The sequence below is a fragment of the Octopus sinensis genome, linkage group LG7 (assembly GCF_006345805.1).
Source record: "Octopus sinensis linkage group LG7, ASM634580v1, whole genome shotgun sequence".
In the NCBI taxonomy this organism is placed as follows: Eukaryota; Metazoa; Mollusca; class Cephalopoda; order Octopoda; family Octopodidae; genus Octopus; species Octopus sinensis.
Genome location: NC_043003.1, coordinates 102,054,108 through 102,074,107, shown reverse-complemented (window position 1 = coordinate 102,074,107; position 20,000 = coordinate 102,054,108). Strand labels below are relative to the sequence as shown.

Below are 20,000 nucleotides of genomic sequence, written 5' to 3'. Positions count from 1 at the left end.
AATTTAGGGATAGTGAACTAGGGAGGCACTGTGAACATTACAAAAATGAGCGAGATAGGGGATTCAAGGATTAGGGACGAAAGGATGCTATTCAAAGTGAGGGTAGATTATAAAATAGTATGCCTGACCACCCGAGATTGTGGCATGCTGGTCAGTGAATCTCTGTCTATCCGTTCAATGACCTTTCAATGCGATGTGTGCGGGCGTGTGTATACACACGTATATTTATTTATACGTACACAGTCATGTAAGTACAGACAAATATACGCTCTCTCTCTCTCTCTCACACACACACACACACAACACACACACAGCTATGTCTGTGATGAACCAAGCATAGTAGCAGTGCAATAGATACTGACACCAGTAAAGGAATTATGAGTTTAGTATACATGCTTACATAATGATTTATTTGGTGAGGCGTGTTAGAACTGCTGTCAAGAATGACAGCTTATATAAATATAAGCAGTGTGTATGTGTGTCTATGCATGTATGTATGGACGCATTGACAGTGGGAGCATAACTTCAAGTTTCACCTGCCTCGTGTGTTCAATTAGTGAACACACCTCGAGATCACTGCCCTCCCCACTTTATTTCTAGAATAAATTCGACCGTATATCCAATGTTAAGTCCTTTTGTAAGTAAATCATTGTTGCTTAGAGCTGACAGAATCGTGAGCGAGTCTGACAAACTGCTAAGCGGGATTTCTTGTAAACTCTTTGTAGCGCCCCCTTTCCCAAAATAACTTTAATAAACTTTCCACCCCTTAAGCAAACAGAAGCTAATTTTTGTGCAATTGTTCATTATTCCATCAAGTATGCGTCTTGTTTTCGATATTTACATAAACATGTGACCCCTATCTTTAATTTTTCTGGAAATTACGTAAATCCACGGGGTGGGGAAGCAAACGAGACCTTTATAACGACTTTCTATAAATTCACAAAACAGCGGTGGTCTATCACAAAGTGGGGGCTATAGTGAAATTCTATAAGAACAATCCTAAAGTTCTTCCACTAGCCCCATTGACGCGCAATTAAGTAAACCAGAGTTCTTCAACATAAGAAAATGGTAACCATCGATTGTATTCAGACCAAAAAGATGGATGCAATATCAGCTATAGATAAATTGAGCCTAAAATTAGAGACAGGTCCCGACTGGTTTTCGACAATTCATATGAAAACAAAACCACAACAGTCATTTATCAAAAGTTTCTTTCTAATTGATAAGCTCTCTAAAAACTAGAAATTTTCTATCCTGAGGAAGGAAGGAAAGTAAATGTTAAAAATTACAGGCTTTTCCCTCTGACTTCAAATACCGAGGAAGTCATGAAATGAAACTGATCGCGTTCTTAAAGGAAAATGACTTGCTAAGTGATACTCAATACAGATTCCATCTGAATACAAGCTGTCTCAGATAGCTTCTACAGATTTACGATTGGGTTTTGAGATAGCTGCTCAAACTATTCAAATGTGTGAGGTATATCCAACTTTGCAAAGGTCTTCGACAAAGTTGATCATGGAATAATGTCACAAGCTACTTCACCTTGGCATAGCTGGACAATTAGGAGAGTAGCTGCATGACTGTACAACAAACGGAAATCGAGCTGCCGCAGCGAATGGTGGTCTTCCGAAAGGATACAATAATTCTGAGAGTAGAACATACGGAAATGCTCATCAGGATCATTGCTGTTTGTAATGAGCTCTCTCAGACAAGCCATTACTTATACAAGGAAAGATAATCAAAAGCGCCAATGATGTCAAAATCTTCCACAAAGACTTAAAATGGACTGAAGAAACAATTTGCGATTAAAGGTGGCAAGTTTCAAGCACTTAAGTATCAATCCTCTTAATACATCGCAACCAGGATACGTAGGATCTAGAGTTACAATCCTGGAGTCACAATCAGTGATAACATGACGACCAAAATTAACAAAAATGCACTATAACAAGATGACAATGTGCTGGCAAATGACAAATGGATTCTGAAATCATTTAGAACGAGAGACCAAGTAATCATGTTGGTTCTGTGGAAGACATATGTTCTCAGTCGCCAGGATTATTGTTCCCAACTATGGTTGACACAAAATGGTAAACTGACTGGAAAATTTGAAGAAATCCAATGCTTAGGATAGTCTCTATGTGTCAGAAGAGTTGCTGAGAGAGGCTGAAAGCTCCATGGTTCTCTACGAAGAACACAAAGATATTTAGTGATGCACGCACACAGCATAAATGTGTGGAAGATGTTGAAAGAATTAACACCAAAATGTGGCATTGGGTTTTACTAAACCGCGATTTAGGCACCACTACTTAATGCCAAATCTTCTCCACTTAGTGGTAACGCCAAATACTGCAATTTAGGATCCAAAGACCCACAGTCTTTCAAAATCCTGCTGGAAAACATAAGAGATCTATATGAAGTGGGCTACTTGTGGTCCCTTAGATGGGTCTACGTCAAGGATAGAAACACGCGAAAGCACAGCTTCAAATTCACCCTCTCTTTCTCTCTTTTGCCAAATACAAAAAGAGGACTTAGCCACACTAACCCATTAGCATTGGTAAAACAATAAAAAAGCGGACTTTTTTCCTGCTGAGATTTGCCCTAATCTTTGGAAGCATTATTTAGTCGTTTCTACCACTTGTCACCCTCATTTCAGGTGTAAACACAAACACAATTTGATGGAAAGACATAGAATAAAGAGATGAAATTTGCAACAGAATTACACGAATAACAATGAAAATAGTAAGATGAAAAATAAAAGTATCATCACAAAGATTAAGGGTGCAATTATAGCTTTACGGTTAAGAAGGTCGCTTCACAACTAAGTAATGCTGTTCTATCATCAGTGCGCGGTACCTTTGGTATATAAAGCTTTGGATTGACCAATTCTAACGAGTAGAATTTAGTAGAGAGAAATTGAGCGGAGGTATCTAATGTATGTGTAAAGAGAGACAGAGGGCAAGAGAGAGGTGTCTATAAGTGACTTCCGACGAAAAACATATCCATCAGCGAACAAACCGATAAACCGGTGAATTCAAAAACAATTCCTTTATGATATTTGTTCCGATAGAATCTGGCCCGTTGGAAATCTCTAACAAACGATGCTATTGTTCATAAAATGCGACATAAAACATAAACGTAAGAGGTAGATCACATAGTTTCAGATCTTTATAAAACTATGTATGCTGTTGCCATTATAAGCGGTTGGCAGTTGCAAAAAGAAATGTCTGCACCTACCTGCTGCTGCATTACAAAACTGACATGAATGTTGCTTGATCTGCCTCCTACTGCTGGTATTATACGACCGACAATCAATACAGCTTGGCCTGCCTGCACCTACTTGTTGCATTACGTGCTGACAAGGCTGCCTGATCTGCCTATAAAACTATTTCTTCTATTACACGGCCGACATTAATGTTGCTTATGTGTCTAGCATCAACACTGCATGGTGTCTCAGCACCTACCTATTGCATTACATAGCAGACAGCCACTGCAATATACAGTGGTGGTGGGTCTCCGTCGTTCAACGATGAAGATTCAGTTGTTCGATCAACTGAATTACCTGCTCCTGAATAAACGTATACGTAGCTGAGCATTTTCAAGCATGTGACGCAGGTGCCATTCACCTGATATAGTTCTACCTACTCACTTTTACTTACAATGTATGCTATGGTTCAGAACCGATGCTTGGTAGTGGGGATCGAAGCCGGAGCCTCTTAGTTGCGAAGTGAACTTCTCACCCATTCTGCCACACTACACCTTAGTTTTGTGTAGTTACGCCAATTCAATGATCATATAGACAGGCCATCCTATAAATGCTAAGATTAATTAAACTGATTTAATTAACATTTTATGGTATATTGTACAGACATAAAATTACACGCCTTAGAACTTTTATAGACATTCGGATGGTTCCACGCACCTGGTGTAAATAATACTTAATGAGCTAATCAAGGAGCCTGTGATTACCAAGACTCATTGAATTGGCGTACCTATCGTTTTAAAGTATATTTCATATACAAACATTGCCCATATGATCGAGTTTGACAACTACACTGATTCAAACGAAAGCATGCCCAACAATAAAGCATAGTACTTTAGAATTTTTGGAAACATTCGGTCGTTTTTATATGGTCCCCTCCGTCCTGTAGCATAGGTCGTTTACGAACATATTCGACTACTATATATATATATATATATATATATATATATAGTCGGTAAAGCATAAATCCGAAAAAGATTTGAATATTGACGACAGAATGTAGGCTGGCCACTACGGACACTATAAGGACAAATCAAAGATAATTTGAAACGCCTGAACATTAGAAAAGAAAATCTTGCGAGAAACCGTGCAGACTGGAAGAGAGTGCTTTTTCCAGTTTCAAAATTTCGAAATTCAAAAGGTATTTCATCAAGCGCAGTTACGGGAAAATACAGAAGGTAAACCAACAGAACAAGTCTCCCCACAAACCATCGTTGTCCACATTGTAATTTCTCGGCAAAATCACGTGCTGGTTTAATAAGTCATGCTCATATCCATATTGCTTTTGTAGCCGGAAGATTTTCATGAGGAGTCACCAGGTGAAGTGAATGAATTGTAAACAACGGTGAATAGTGGTACTATTTGATTGGATATATGTCTTCTCACTAAACACTCATACGTCGTCTTCGATATGTGAGTCTATCAGACAGATAGATATACACACATTCACAGACAGGTGTACTTATGACAGCGAATATTGGGGTGTCTTGGCTAAGTGATACTGCTTACATATGAGTGGGCTGAATGTTTTGATCAATGATACTTATTTCTTTATAAACATAGAAGGGACAGACAAAGAGATTAAGTCGATTACATGGTACTTAATTTATCGACCCCGAAAGGATGAAAGGCAAAGTCGACCTCGGCGGAATTTGAACTCAGAACGTAGCGCCAGACAATACACTGCTAAGCATTTCGCCGGGCGTGCTAACGTTTCTGCCAGCTCGCCGCCTGTTTTGATCATTGATACTTTTGACATGAACTTTTAGCAACTCAGTGACTCTGCAATTATTTCTCTCTCTTTCTCATACACATCTAGATAAGTTTTCTCCAATGCGTGTGTGCGCGCACGCCCGGTTATTTCAAGGGGTGACAAACTCAAAGAAGTTATTTCAAACCACTTCGAATAATGAACTCAAAAGATAAGTCTGAGAGATAATAAACATTTAATCTATAATCGCTTGTTCGACAAGATATATTTTGTCGATCTAACTAACGATTATGAATTAAATGTTTATGATTTGTTGCTGCTGTTCAGCGTCAGGTCAATTCTGATCGAGAATACCTATAATAAAAGTGCCAACTGTGACCATCAAGTAATTTTTTTTCAGGCAGTGTATCTAAGACAACATTATTCAATATGTTCTTAAGGTAATCGAATGGGATTAGACAGAAATTTGGTTGCTATTTCAAGTGAACCGAGCAACCACGTCACAGCTAACCCAGTAATTTGCTAAAAGAATACAAACTCAAATGATTTTTAATAACCTAAGGGATGTCTGGCAGTTATATCTAGCAAGCTAGTGACTACATAGATTTTTTTAGTTCGTGTACATAAGTAAGAGGAGGGTAGTCATATCACAATTTTAAGAACCATATAAAACAAAAATAGAACATCCAGGAGTCGCCGAAGCTTGCTAATACAGTTTAAGCTACAAAACGCATTGCAACCCTAGACAGGATCATTACCGCGCCGGACAAAATGCTTAGTGGCATTTCTTCCGGTTCTTTACGTCTGAGTTCAAACTCCACTGAGGTGAGACTTTGCCTTTCATCCTTTCGAGCACTGGAGTCGATGTAATCGATTTACCCCCTCCGCCGAAATTGCGGGCCTTGTGCCAAAATTTGAAATCATAATCACCTTTATTATTATTATTATTATTATACAGTTGCAAATAATAAACAACGCAAATGGTACTTTTTTCAACAGCGTCTACTGACCAACATAGTGTCACAGAGATAAGTCCAGAAAGGAACCATACAACTAAATTACATTGTGAAGGAAGGCTATAATTTATATATATATATATATTGACGGGGTTGTGAAGAACCAATAATTTTATTATAGCATTTTGCAGTGCCAAAAGATGGACTTGCAGAGACTAGAGAAAAAGAAGGATCGAAAAGGGAAAAACAATTTCATAGGGAGCATGCAGACAGTCTGAAGAGAGAGAGAGAGAGAGAGAGAGAGAGAAGAGAGAGAGAGAGAGTGAGTGAGTGAGTGAGTGAGTGAGTGAGTGAGAGAGAGGGAGAGAGAGGGAGGGAGAGAGAGAGAGAGAGAGAGAGAGAGAGAGAGGAGAGAGAGAGAGAGAGAGAGAGAGAGAGAGCATCAGTAAGCGGAAAACACGAGATGCGGCTTGGAAAAATCGATGGAAGCCAGGGAAGTTGCTATGTAAGTCACGCGCTCTCTTCTCAGATTGTCAGGTGCTTGACTGCTGGGTCTAGCCTGTTTTATTCACCATATACAAACCACTATATTCTCTTGGTATGTATATGATGAGTGTCTCTACGCATTCGTTCTAGCCGCTAGAAATAGTGCTAAAATCTCCCTCAAATCAGCTTCTACCGTCTTAAGAAAAGGAGGATGTCGGATATGCCCTATGCTCTCTTATTCATAAGGTGAGGAAAAGACGGGATGGTCATGACTGGAATGTTGTTTCATCATAAAATCGACATAGCAGGACTGACCCGCAGTTGTAAGCTGAACAGCTTCACTCTTTCATTGATGGATGGATGGACGGACACAAGTCAAACCTAACTGAAGGATCACTCAATACAATTCAAATGTGTGTGTGCGGGGTGGGGCACGTGAATGTGAAAGTGAATTTGAGAGTAAGATTACATTAGGTTAATGCATTGTTTACCATGAATATTTGTGTTTAATGTTTGGTTGGGGAAGAGGTAGGGAATTGAGACCAAACATGTATAAGTGAGATACAAAATATTTGTTGTTTAACTCATGCTCAGCCTTGATGGAGACATACTCTGGTCTCTAGCCCCAGAAGTGCGCTGTCTCTTCTCTCTGCCTTTTTTTTTTACTGATACTATAATTATCCTTTACTCCTTGGAGCTGACTGGAATCATCCCAGCTCTACTCAGACATTCTCCAATCACTCACCTCTCTTTGTCTCATAATCCTTGCTGTGTCCAACATCCCCAAGCATCACATTACGCTCAGTCTTTCCTTTCCGTAACATCTATCCCTGGAAAACTCTCCTTGCTCATATTTTTACCGCAAATGCTAAGTTGCAATGGATTATCAAGAACATTAAAGGCCTCAATATCACTTGAAGGCTTCCAAAGACCATAACCTTTTCTTCTAGATCCAGTAAATTACAAAAGGAAGAAATAGTTTCAAGTGAGTTGGTACCAAAGGAGTTAAGGGAAACTGCTATTTGTAGCATATCAATCCACTATGTAGAACAGGTACTAGCAACCTTTTCCAAGAAGCGAACCGCATGAGGCATGGTTCATCATCATGCTACTAAAAGAAAAAAACCAAGGCAATGTTTATTAGGCATGCCATTCAGAAAGTCCTGTGGGCCACAGTTTGCTCATGACTGACATAGAAGCTCCTTTGTTGGCACAGGCTCTGTTTACAATGTGTTTGAAAGAATCAGTCGAAAAATCTCGGGATGAGAGAGAAGATACTACAAGGGCCCAGATCTAGTCAGAGACAAGTCTAAAGAAGCTAGTGCACTACTCCCATCAATTCCCCTATCAAATAATAATAAACAGGGGCTTTTTTTTTTTTCTGGATGTTGTTCTTTTAACCTGCAGATCAAAACAATGATTCAGCTATGACCATGGCGGGGTGCAAAATGAATAATTTCAGATTTCTCTTCTCCCTATTTGTTTGAAGCCATTACATTGCAATTATTGCATCATCTTTGGGAGTAAAAATTGGTCAGCATAATTGTTGTTGAAGCTGAAAGTCAGATGACAGGTACATTTTTTCCAAGAAACTTCTCCTCAACTCTGACTTGATTCTAATTGAAGTTGCTAATAAATTATCTGGATAAATTTTGGTGTTTATCAAAATTCTTTTCTTTTTGGGATTCCAAATCAATTTTTTCCCATGACCAATTTGATCATTTTCAATTTTCAAAAAACTGATGTCTAAAGTGGAGGTAAAATGAGTAATGACTAATTTCAATAATTTCTTCTATTTAACTGTACGGTGAAGAGAGCCACTCCAGCAGATTGGAAAGAAGCTATATTCTATGCTGAGTTTTTAGATTATAGATGTGATGTGTATACTTTTTTTCTTTTTCCAAATGTAATTCAAGAGAATTGAAGAGACAACTTTAACTTACTTTGTCTTATTCATTTTGCCTACCTAAATTTGTCTTTTGCATGCTCAAAGAGAACAGGGATAATTTTCTGAAATAGAGCTTTGAATATGAGTGCTTTTAATGCATTTAGAGAAGGTAATTTGCTTAACTGATATAATTTTTCTAAGTGAACATTTGTAAAAACTTTTTTTTTTTATATCAAAGTCAAAAATGCAACAAATATTGCTCATTGCCCTCACCCCTCATGCCTTTCTGAAATATCAAGAAATGTGTTCTCTGGAGATTTGACTGCTGTTTCTTGTAAGTCGAGTGACTATGTAAGAGGTTGCTTCTGTTTGTTTGCTTGATAGATTACTTCTGTCTGTTCTGATATCTCAAACTTTAGAAGCACACATTTATTGCATGCCAAGTTCAATCTATTCTCCCCGACCAGTACTTTTTTTGTTATGGACATTTTTATTTCTTTTTTGTTTTTTTACCCAGGGTTCCCATATATGCATAGAAGGTTGACCCACGGAAAACAAACACCTCACTGGCCTAGTCGTGGTCCCGTGCCAACCTGTCCCTTCGTCTAGTTAAATTAAGTGACGAGCATAGTTTACTAAATAGGAATCAGTTATACAGGGCTACTGTTAATTACTATAGACATCCAACCCATGCTAGCATGGAAAACGGACGTTAAACGATGATGATTTCCAGCCATGCGGACCGCATCTGATCAAACATATATATTGTCATAAAACTAATTAAGAGTGTGTGTATAAAGATTAATGAAAACAAATTTTGAAATAGATCTTAAATGTATCGTGTTTCACACCGAACGTTTCATAACTGCATATCTATTTATCTATTCGCTTCCTCTAACGAAGGAACTTGTATACGGACGATATACTAGAAATAGCGACCAAATATCACATAACTCACTCACACTACTGTCTTACAAAAAGAGAGCAACTTAATGTATGTAATCCTAGATACTGCTACTATTTACCAGTTATCGTATCTGTCTATTTATTTATCTTCCTATCTCTTTCATGTTTAACGCTATTTAAAGGAAAACAGATGCGCACGCTCTCTGCTTTCTTTCTCTCTTTGAAATTCTTTGCTATGATTAAAAAGAGCGCGTGTGATTTTTTTTATATAATTCGTGTGCGTGTGTGTACAACGAGTCACATGCTGACCACTTTCTGCGATGAACTTTTATCATGTGACTCGCTGACTGGTCAGTTGTTTTTGTCTTTTGTTTTGTCGTTTTGTTTTTCATCGTTTTTTCGTCCACATTCATAATCGCAAATCACTAATTATTACACACATTATAATCCCACTAATGATCGTGGGTGCTATCAGAACACCACCGCCACCATATCACAATCATCACCATGATCATAATAGAATTATTGTCATCATCATAATTGCTTCAAATATTATCACATGGCTAATAATCGACAAAAGTCGATAACATCGATCCGGGTAATTGATTGGTACTTATTTTATCGATTCCGAAAGAACTGAAAGGCGAAGTTGGACTCGGAGGAATTTGAACTCAGAACGTAACGAGTCGGAAATACCACAAAGCAATTTGTCCGCTGCTCGAACAATTTTACCAGCTTACCACCTTAATTATAACAATAATCCCTTGTTATACGCACTAGACCTGAACTTTTGTGGGAGAGGATTAGTCGATTATATTGACCCCCGAAAGGATGAAAATCAAAGTCAACCCCGGCGGGATTTGAACTCAGAACGTGAAGAACCGGGACGACAAATATTACAAAGCATTTTATCCGATGTCTAATGATTTTACAAATATCCATTGCCGACGACAACCATCATTAACTGCTCCCCAAACAGCTCTCATCCAGAAGCTTCGTTCTATCAAACAAACTAATGTTACTACCGACAAAACAAAGCTAGAAATATTAGCAACCACATTAAAAAGTTTGTTCCTAGTATACAGAAAGACAGATGGTTACGGGTGGAAAGCTTTTGATTATAAGTCTTCCCAATTAGTGCCGACTTGGGGCTAAACAACAAAAAGAGACGAACAAGGGAGCACTGTGCACCATCGTTCGACTTGTAAGAAATAGTAGTCAAATACCCTTTAAATCACAGCCTTAAAAAAGAAAATGAAGCATAGGTTTTGCGGTCTTAGAGGCGTTAAGCTTGAAGAAAAAACGCATTAGTCCTGGTGGATTACCTTCGATCATAACTAAGTCAGTTCAAGCTGGCTAACTTAGGCTAAAAAAAGCCATCAAACTTCCACATACACACACAGCGTGTGTGCGTGTGGTAAAATGGACAGGAAAACACTCAGAACACACACACACACACACGTATCATTTCTAATCGGCAGAAGTTAAGTGAATCCAGAACCAAGAGATTCTGAGTGCCATGCACAAAATTCTCGGCCCTTAAGTTGCAGTGTAACTTCTGCCACACACACACACACACATACTTTTATTATTTTACTCGTTTCAGCCATACAGACATTTGCGTTTTATGAACTTCGGATTATATATTATAGTGTGTGTGTGTGTGTGTGCATGCACGCGCGCGCGCACATACATACATACGAATAAATGGATAAATAAATATATAAATAACCTGTCTGAAATATTTGTTATCAATCGTTCGTTATTATAATCCGAATGTCAACGATTTCTGCTGGTTGTTGTCCTGGTCTGCTGCTGGTCATGTGCCATCCCGGCCTCAACGCTGCTGATGAAACTAACTTGCCGTGAAAGTACCCAGACTTGCTCTAACGAGATGTAGAAGAAAGAGTAAAGGGAAGGGGAGGATAATGAGATTAGGATTGAAGATGTATAATTTATTTGTTTGTTTGTCTATTTATTCCCAGTCAGACGTCAGCCGGAACGATCTACCGCTCTCTTACAAGTAACGACATTTTCCTTATTGATTCCAGGTTATTTTTAGGCGCAGTTCTGCCGAAAGATTAAGAAGTTTGCTTCGCAACCATGAGGTGCTAGTTCGGTCCTACTGCGTGGCATCTTGGACAAATGTAATTTTCTATAGCCTCAGGTTGACTCATACATGTGAGTGAAACTGGGTAGGCGGAAAATATGTCGAGTCGATTGCACCTGTATCAAGCTGATGCCATCTCGAGGAGTGTTTCACGTATCTGTTTTTGTGCCTGCCTCTGTGGACTCCGCTAGAAAATCGATCGGTATCAGATTTCAAAAAATAAGCCCTGAGGATGATATGACCAACTGAAATCTTTCAACGTGGTACCCCAGCACGGCATCAGTCCAATTGTCAGTAAAAGAGTAAACAATCTGGGACTAATGCAGTTTCGCATCTCTCCTTGAAAAATGCATAAAAAATTTCAGATTCCTGCGTTTTAGACCTCAGAGATTACGAATATGAAAAGAAAAAATTTAACTCCCCACCCCATTAAAAATTTTGAACTTTTTCGAAACTTTTTCCCCCCAATGTTTTAGATGACGGAGGTTCCGGATATGCGAGAAACCACGTTTTAAATTCAATAAGCATATAGATATGTGTATAAAGAGATAGATATGAAAGTCTTCCTGCGGCTAAAAACAACAGTAACATCGTCTTCTATAGGACCGCCACATTTAGTTGACAAATATATTTTATAAGTAAACGGACAGGAATAAATAGATAGACAGACACATAAATAAATGGATGAAAAGCTCAAAATTTAAAATTGGGAGAGGGGTGAAATCTGAACCCCTTATTAAACTTTATAACATTAATTATTAAATATCGTTTGTTTTTCATAAAATGGTGTATATTTAAGCAAAAATAAATCTCTGAGCGAGATGTAAACAGCAGCAGCACGACATCGTGAAAGTATATTTGCCAACTAAATGTGGCTACTGTAGTTTATAGCCCCAAGAAGGCATCTCCTCTTGGACACACCGTCTGTGCCCGATCAGTATTTGCGAAGGGAAATCATCGTTCCCATCTCTAGCCTCACGTGATACACACAGACCCGGGTTTCTGAGTAGTAACCCGTCGTCCGTGTGTATCGCGTGAGGAACGATGATTTCCCTTCGCAAATACTGATCGGGCACAGACGGTGTGTCGTTAGCCAGCTGGAGGAGATGTCTTCCTGGTGCTATAAACTACAGTAGCATTGTCCCATATGGGTCAGCCACATTTAGGTGGCAAATAAACTTCACGGTGGTGGAGTGGTGATGATTTTGGAAGAGTGATAGTGGTGGAATAGTAATGATTATGTGATGGAGTAGTGGTGTTGAGGATGGTGTTGGAAGAGTGATGACAGCCAATGTTATAGTCGAACCAAGGATACAAATGTTTCCATGGATTGTTTACACTGCTGTTATTGACTCTCAACTTTTGACAAACGTGTCACCGTTCTCTCTCTCTCACCCAATAAGAGCATGGGATATGACTTCAGGATGCACTAAGTCGAAAGATATGCTACAAGGACATTTCGACAGGCGCTCCAACAGTTTCGCCAGTACATCACGCTCTGACCTGGTACGTTTATTTGTCGACCTCGATAAGATGAAAGTTTTGATCTCGGCGGAATCTAACTTCGAGAGAAGAGAGCCGGGACATATAGCACAAAACATTCTAACCCAGCCTTGAGGGTGCTGCCAATTTGTTATTTTATGTACACACACATTCATATTCACGCATACACGCAGAGAGAGAGAGAGAATCAACAAGTAGTGTAGATGTGGTAATAGTGTATGATAGCGGAATCACAGGACACTGAAATCGAGACACTTCAGTTACTGAACCAACAATGTTCTCTCTCTCTCTCTCTCTCTCTCTCTAAACGTGAATTGGGACAACACGAAATTGTTTTGGAACAAAGTTGAAAATACATTCTTATATGAAGCATGGTGTGTTATGTAATTATCCGCAATTACTAATTGGTAAATCTATGCCACGAGATAACATCTTGACAATGCATGAAGTATTTAAAGCTAAATGGAAATAATTATGCGGTGAGGAAAAATATCAGTCGTTGACGACTAACAATATTTTGCTTCCTTTAGTAAGTACGGGAGACAACTCTTGACACATTCAGTCTTATGACCTCATCAGCGAAGCACAGACTTCATAGTACCTGCCGAAGTAGTGATGGGAGAATCACTAAGGAAATGAACAAAAATGTATTGACGTAGAAAAATAGAACTGTTTAGAGAGAAAATTATTCAGCGACGCATGGAAGAAAATGTCAGCATGTCTAATGTAGATAACAAAAGCTTAGAAATAATTTAACAGGTTGTAGTCTGTGGTTTTCGTCTGCATAGCAGCTGAATGGAAGCTTCGCAATATTTTCGTTATTAGTCTAACCCCTATGGAGGTAATAAACCCAAAATTCTTTTAGAGTAAAACTACAAAAATATGTTATACGAAATGAATTCACAAGGCCTATATTCTGTCATAATTTTATGAATTTGTGCGAGGATATATATTATTTTATAAGGCAGCGAACTGCCAGAGTCGGACAGAATATTTTACTATTATTCAGACTCTCTGAGTTTCGAGTTCAAATCCCACAGAGGTCGACTTCACCTTTCAGTTTTTAGGGGAACAAGTCAAATTTTAATGAAGTACTAGATTCGATTTCTTTATTTCTCTCTCTCTCTCTCTGAATCAGTTGCTTAAAGGAGTCAAGAAAGGATCACTCACATCGTGACCCCGTCAATAATCCCTTCACACCATTATGTGGACACTACAATAAGGGAAGACGAGGTTACCACGGCTAGAATGCCTTTAATCATAAATCTGTTTGGTTGTGATTGTTCTCAGGCTAAAGAACCATTGTAACCACTATATCTTAACACAATATTTTGCAATATCATCCGATAATTATTACAATTCCAGTTAATTTTAGAGGACGATGTACGTTTATTTATACTTCAAACTTTCACAATGAAGGTGCATAACAAAGGAGTAGGTTTCAATATACAAACTATTGGGTCATCCCATAAATAATGCGAACCCCTCGTTGCTTTAAATGTGGCCAAAACGATCACATTAGAGCACACTGCCCTCTACAGAAGAAGTTGCAACAGGAAGAAAAGAGAAACAAAGAACAGTGGATAGTAGCAGAAGGAAGGACAGAGTGAAGTAGAATCCCAAACCATCCCCCCACAGACACCAAACCGACCCATTCCCTTCCTACACAAAGCAAGAGAAAAAAAGAAATACAAACACACAAGGGTCAACACTGAAAATTGTTTCGCGTGTATGATGGTTGAAGGTGTGGACAAGGAACTGCTCAATAAAATAAGAAAGTGGAGGACGGCAAGATTTGTTAAAATCGAACTGCACTCTTCAAAATTTGCACTAAGAATAAGTTAATTCTTAATCACCCACAAAGGGCCAACATAGAGGGGACAATACAAAAACATGTGGGGACACATAACACGAAAAAAATAAAATTAAAAATATGGTTCACCCTGGTGTGGTAGTGAAAGGTAGTGTTTCTTTTTGACTCCGCATGCGTTGTGCTTTAAAACGTGTTTACATTCTTCTTGAATGTGATAAAGTGTAGAATTAGATTATTATCCTGCTTCCAGCTACAGTGTTGCTGCCATAATTTGAAAAATAGGGCAGATTTTCCTCCCTTATTTTGAGATTTAGGAGGGATTTTTGAAAAACAAGGGGGGATTTACAGCGATGTTCAGTGAACGAGTTAAACACACTACGCGGCAGTGGCTAAATCGTGAACCGATCAAGTTTATGTATAAATTTTTTTTATGTTTGTTTCCTTTTACACAATGGCTAAAAATTTTCTGAAGCAGCACCCCCACTAATTTTATCTACGAGCCGTCAGTTTCCGAGTTCAATCGCGCGCAGAGAGTGGATGTGTGCTCTTCTTTGCTGGCACGTCTCACGAATGAACCTTTTCTCGACCGAATAGTGACTGGTGACGAGAAATGGATTCTTTATAAAAATGTCAAGCATCGAAGACAGTGGGTAGGGAAAGGAGAAACACACCACCCCGGTCAAAAGAAAGTCTTCACCCACATAAGATATTGTTATCTGTTTGGTGGGATATGAAAGGTTTAGTCCACTTTGAATTTTTAGGTGCAGGCTTTAGCTTAGGTTCTTGTAAAAAGAAATTTTACACTAACGAAATCTCACAGAAATTAAGACCCTAAGCTAAAGCCTGCACCTAAATCCATCATTAGCCAATAGATATTCGAAAGAGATACACTGTTATGATACGATGATGATGCTGGAATACACAGTAATGAGTAAATTAGGTGATAAACACAGTCCGAACTAAGGAACTGAAGGTTGTCTACATCGGTAAAAAAAATATATACATTGAAGTTTCTGAATTTGGATAAGTTCCAGCCAAACTCACCAACTTCACAGAAAATAAAGTAGGCCAACAGCACACGATAACAAGTAACACAGTGAGAGGAGCTGACAGACGACATGTATTGCTCGGAAAGAGAAACAAACTAAAACTAGAGGATCGTTGTTGCAACGAGTGTCGCTGGCTTATTCTCTTTGTAATTATGATCGTGAGGTTGCGGCTTGAACACACCATTTGGTCTGGGGTGAACAACCCTCTTTTGTTATTTAATTCCTCACCACCACCTTTTTTTTTCTCTCGATAAATTAATCTTTTATGCTTTTAATGTTACTTTTCGTTCTTTTCTTCCTGTAAAAATAAGTTGCTAAATAAAAATTCATTCATACATTTAAGTGGTGATGGATCTCCATTGTTCGATCAACTGAATTACCTGGTCCCGAATCAAGGTGGCTGGATGTTCCACAGACGTGTGCCCGTAAAGCAATTTTCAGGCAGAATCAACATGACCATCTGTGACAAGGCTGAACCTTTTGAATTACAGGCACAATCCATCAGATGGGCTTCTCTACAGCTTCCGTCTATCCAGTTTTACTCACAAGAGAGTATAGAAAATATTTGCCCGAGATGCCACGCAGTAGAATCGAAGCCGAGACTTCGTGCTTCTGAAGCGAACTTCTTAACCATTCAACCTTACTGTGCATATAAACAAAGAGTTATGGTCAACGAAAAACAAACAGATTATAATTTTCCACGTTATTAACGTCGTCTTTAGAGTGTGTGTCTGTATATCTAACGCCTACCCTAACTGATAATCAGTTTGATCTGATAATCAAGAGGTTTTGGAGATCGGCCATTGTATAGGTATAGATTTTGTAAATATACACTCTAAAGATAAGTTTGTTAATCCGGAGTATTATAATCTTAATAGCAACAAGTCATCTCTCCGCGAGCGAGCGAATCCGTTAGTGCATCGGCCTTGAGTCTAAGTTAGAAAACATTAACTCTCTCTGTCCTGTGTATCATGTGATACTCAGGACATATTTCCTTAGCGTCCATGCAGCATATATGATACGCATGCCTAATTTTTCTTCCACCACCAGAGTAACTTGGGATGTAGGAAAGCTTTATATTTACTCGAAAGTAAATATAAACGGGCTAACTAAAAGTCTGAAAACAAGCGAGGGACAGACAGTGTTAATTATGTGTGTGTAAAACAAAATTATGAACACATTTTTCAAGACACTGAAAAGTAATTTTCCTAAAACTTAAAATTTTATTTTTAACGTCGCTTGAGACAACTCTCTATTATGAAGTGGGGTGGGGACACATAATAATATGAAGAAAATAAAACTAAAATCAGAGTGATATAGTGGTGGTCTGTGTTGGAGTATAAAGAGTAAAAAAAAAAAAAACCTAGACCTGAATATTAATAAAAAAAATGAAAGACAGCAAAGTTGTCATTGATCACAAACCAGTTGTCTGGTCTGTTCAGTGAAATGTTCACCTTGAATGAAACAATAGCAACGACAGTCTGTCTACTGATGTGAGTAAAAAAGAACTGACTGTCAAGTTACCGATACAATGAGACATGACACAATGGCGGTAGGGGGAGACGATGGACGGATAAACCCATCCGTTTAGTGTTGACCATCGGAAGTAAAAGTACTCAATGCGATAGTAGAGGTTAATATTTTTATCTGTTTCAAGTCAGTCTCTTGCTACTTTGGAGTTTCGCCCGTGCATCTCACCGTAATCTTCACGCAGAATTAGCGTGAAACTGTCTATTACGGATACAATCCATCCGACATACTTTCACACAGCTCCCGTCAACTTATTTTACTCACAACGCTTGGCCGTAGGGAAACTTCGACTACCCCCTACCCTCAAATATGCCATGCAGTTGAGATTGAACTAGGGAACTCACCGTGTGTAGAATGTAAAATCTGTTATGCAGCATATCCATACGGTATCCATTTGTGTGTATAATTGTTTTGTTTTGATATGGTTTCTGGCCTCGGGAGGTAAATGAAGTTAATGCAGTTGATCATTAATCAGAATTTCTGTAGAATAATGAGTTTTTCTTAGCCTACCGGGAAAAAAACATGGACAAGGAGAGAGAGACTGCAAGAGTAGTTGTGAAATGCAATGTAGAAATTGCTTGCATTTTTGCATTGTGATTGCTTTGCCTTGCCAGGACAAGTTTACTATAATCAAGGGTGTCCCGAGTATGACCATCCGATATGTACAACAAGGTCAAATATATCTTTTCCCTTTTAAGAGGAAAGTGTGAGTAATTTGATGAAGATTTGGCTGCTATTCCTACCAAGTCGAGCAGGCTCTCTGGTTCGTTTTCAATATGCTCGGTGCTTGATTCTGTAGAGTACAAAGTAGTTAAGGTATGTTGTATCTGATATTTTTATTTCTCACAAGATTTCCTATGCACACGTGTTTGTATGTCTGTGTAATGGAAGCAATGGGATCTTTTCGGTTTGACCGGCAGTTTTTTTCTAGCGGTGTCATATGAAATTGTCACCCATAATTATAACCCTGCTATCGATCTATTGCATTTCAATCTGTTTTAGGGTTAGGGTTAGTGGGGGGAAGGGTATCTTTTTTCTTCAAAAGTGTAAATAAATTCAAACTGTTTCTTAAACGATGGACATATTCATACAGCACAGAATGTTTTCACCTCAATAGATGTCATTGATTGGTTGAAATTGCAGAAATTGAAGAAAAAAAACAACAAATATCTTACAAACTATAGAATTTTCTCAATAAAGTCAAAAGAAAAAGATGTTTTATAAACACATTCTACCAGTATACGAAGTTTAAAAGTGTTTAGTTAAGTGGAAATTATTTAAAAACACTGCCGGTCAAACCGAAAAAGATCCGAAACAATGTGTGTGTGTGTGTGTGGTAATTAACAGTAATATATCAATGACATATCTCACAATGCAAACATTAAATGATATACAACTCGATAAGTTCGGTTGGATGGGAGCTGGTCACCGCTGCTCAGCTAACGGGGAAACTAAGAGTAAACTGTCAACTTAGATATAACGCGCGCACTAACATATCCACACTTTAAGTTGCTGCTTGATTTTTTTTTTTTTTTTTTTTTTTTCAGATTGAAACCAATAATCAAGGATGAGAAACCGAACAAGTATTTGTGATGGAAAAAAAAAGCAGTTAAAATAGAGCAGGTTTTAGAGGTTAAAGGTTACTCTAAGAAAGGAGAATTAATCATGTCATCAGTCTTGCAGCTAAAGGATATTATTTATCATCATCGACCCTTTCCTGACCTCTAAGAAACAGTAAAAGCAGTAGCAACCGTGGTGACAACGACAGCAAGTGTTTTTGTTAACCTCGGTCAACCGTGATCAAATATACCGACTTAGTAACAGGTTGGCCAGTTTCTATGTTAAACCCGACCAAAGGCATTCCAATCTGTGACTATCTTATCTATACAGATAGTCAGTCCTTTTCAAATTTCAAAGAAATTTGGGTGTTATTTTTACCAGGTCGAGGATCAAGATAGGCCAGCGATTCGTGCTGTGTTGTCGGGGATAGTGACAGGAATGGGAATAAAAGTAACAGTGATGAAGGTGGTGGTCTTGTCATAACGGTAACTTTAGTAGATTTCGTGTCGATAGGGGAAATGATAGCGGTGGTTTGATGGAGAAGGTTGGGTCCTCTTGGAAGGATCACCATGTTGGAAAGGCAGAGATCACGCCACCTGGGAATAATGTGAAACTCTCCCGGAAAGACCTCAGTCGAAATGGTCTCTCCTCTACGTGTACATGCACACATTCACACAAACGATCCCTATATTTTCGGTAATTCACATTTTTCTTAATACAAGTTCACCAGTGAAGTTGAAAACGATAAAGAATGAATCTACTACCAATCTATGGCGGTTCTCCATCGTTCGTCGATGAAAATTCAGTTGTTCCATCATGCTCCTGAATTAACGTAAAGTGACTGAACATTCAACAGACATTCTTTTACTAGTTTCAGGCATTAGACTGCAGCCATGACGGAGCACGACTTTGAAACTGACACCAGTACGTTTTTTCGAAGCTTGGTACTAATTTTATCGTTCACTTTTTGCTGAACCGCTAATTTAACAAGGACGTAAACAAAACAACACTAGTTGGCAAGCCGTGAGGGGCACACTTGCTCAAGGTGACACTCAGTAGGACTGAACCCAGAACTATGTGGTTGAGAAACAAACTTCTTACCACGCTCGGGCCTAACGTACCAATAACGCAATTCTCAGGCAGAATCAGTGTGTGTGTGTGTAAGAGAGACAGACAGACGTTATAGCTTTTGAATTAAAAGTACAATCCACGCGATGGGTTTCTATACA

The 20,000-nt window shown here is 38.6% G+C and overlaps 1 protein-coding gene across 5 annotated transcripts in view; it reads right to left on the bottom strand.

The window, feature by feature from the left end:
- LOC115214268 overlaps positions 1 to 20,000 on the bottom strand; it is a 111,610-nt gene that overhangs the window by 73,139 nt on the left and 18,471 nt on the right. Inside the window, exon 1 of one of the 5 annotated variants that reach the window (XM_036505028.1) lies at positions 10,939 to 11,065. The exons of 1 other annotated variant lie outside the window; for it this stretch is intronic. Coding sequence is in view for 3 of the 4 variants with exons in the window: in XM_036505026.1 (XP_036360919.1) it covers positions 7,001 to 7,021 (21 nt within the window). In the remaining variant the exon portion in view is untranslated. Of the gene's footprint in view, positions 1 to 3,234; positions 3,389 to 4,468; positions 4,499 to 7,000; positions 7,037 to 10,938; positions 11,066 to 20,000 lie in introns of those variants that run through there. 3 more of the 5 variants (XM_036505026.1, XM_036505027.1, XM_029783411.2) reach the window with 3 other exon arrangements.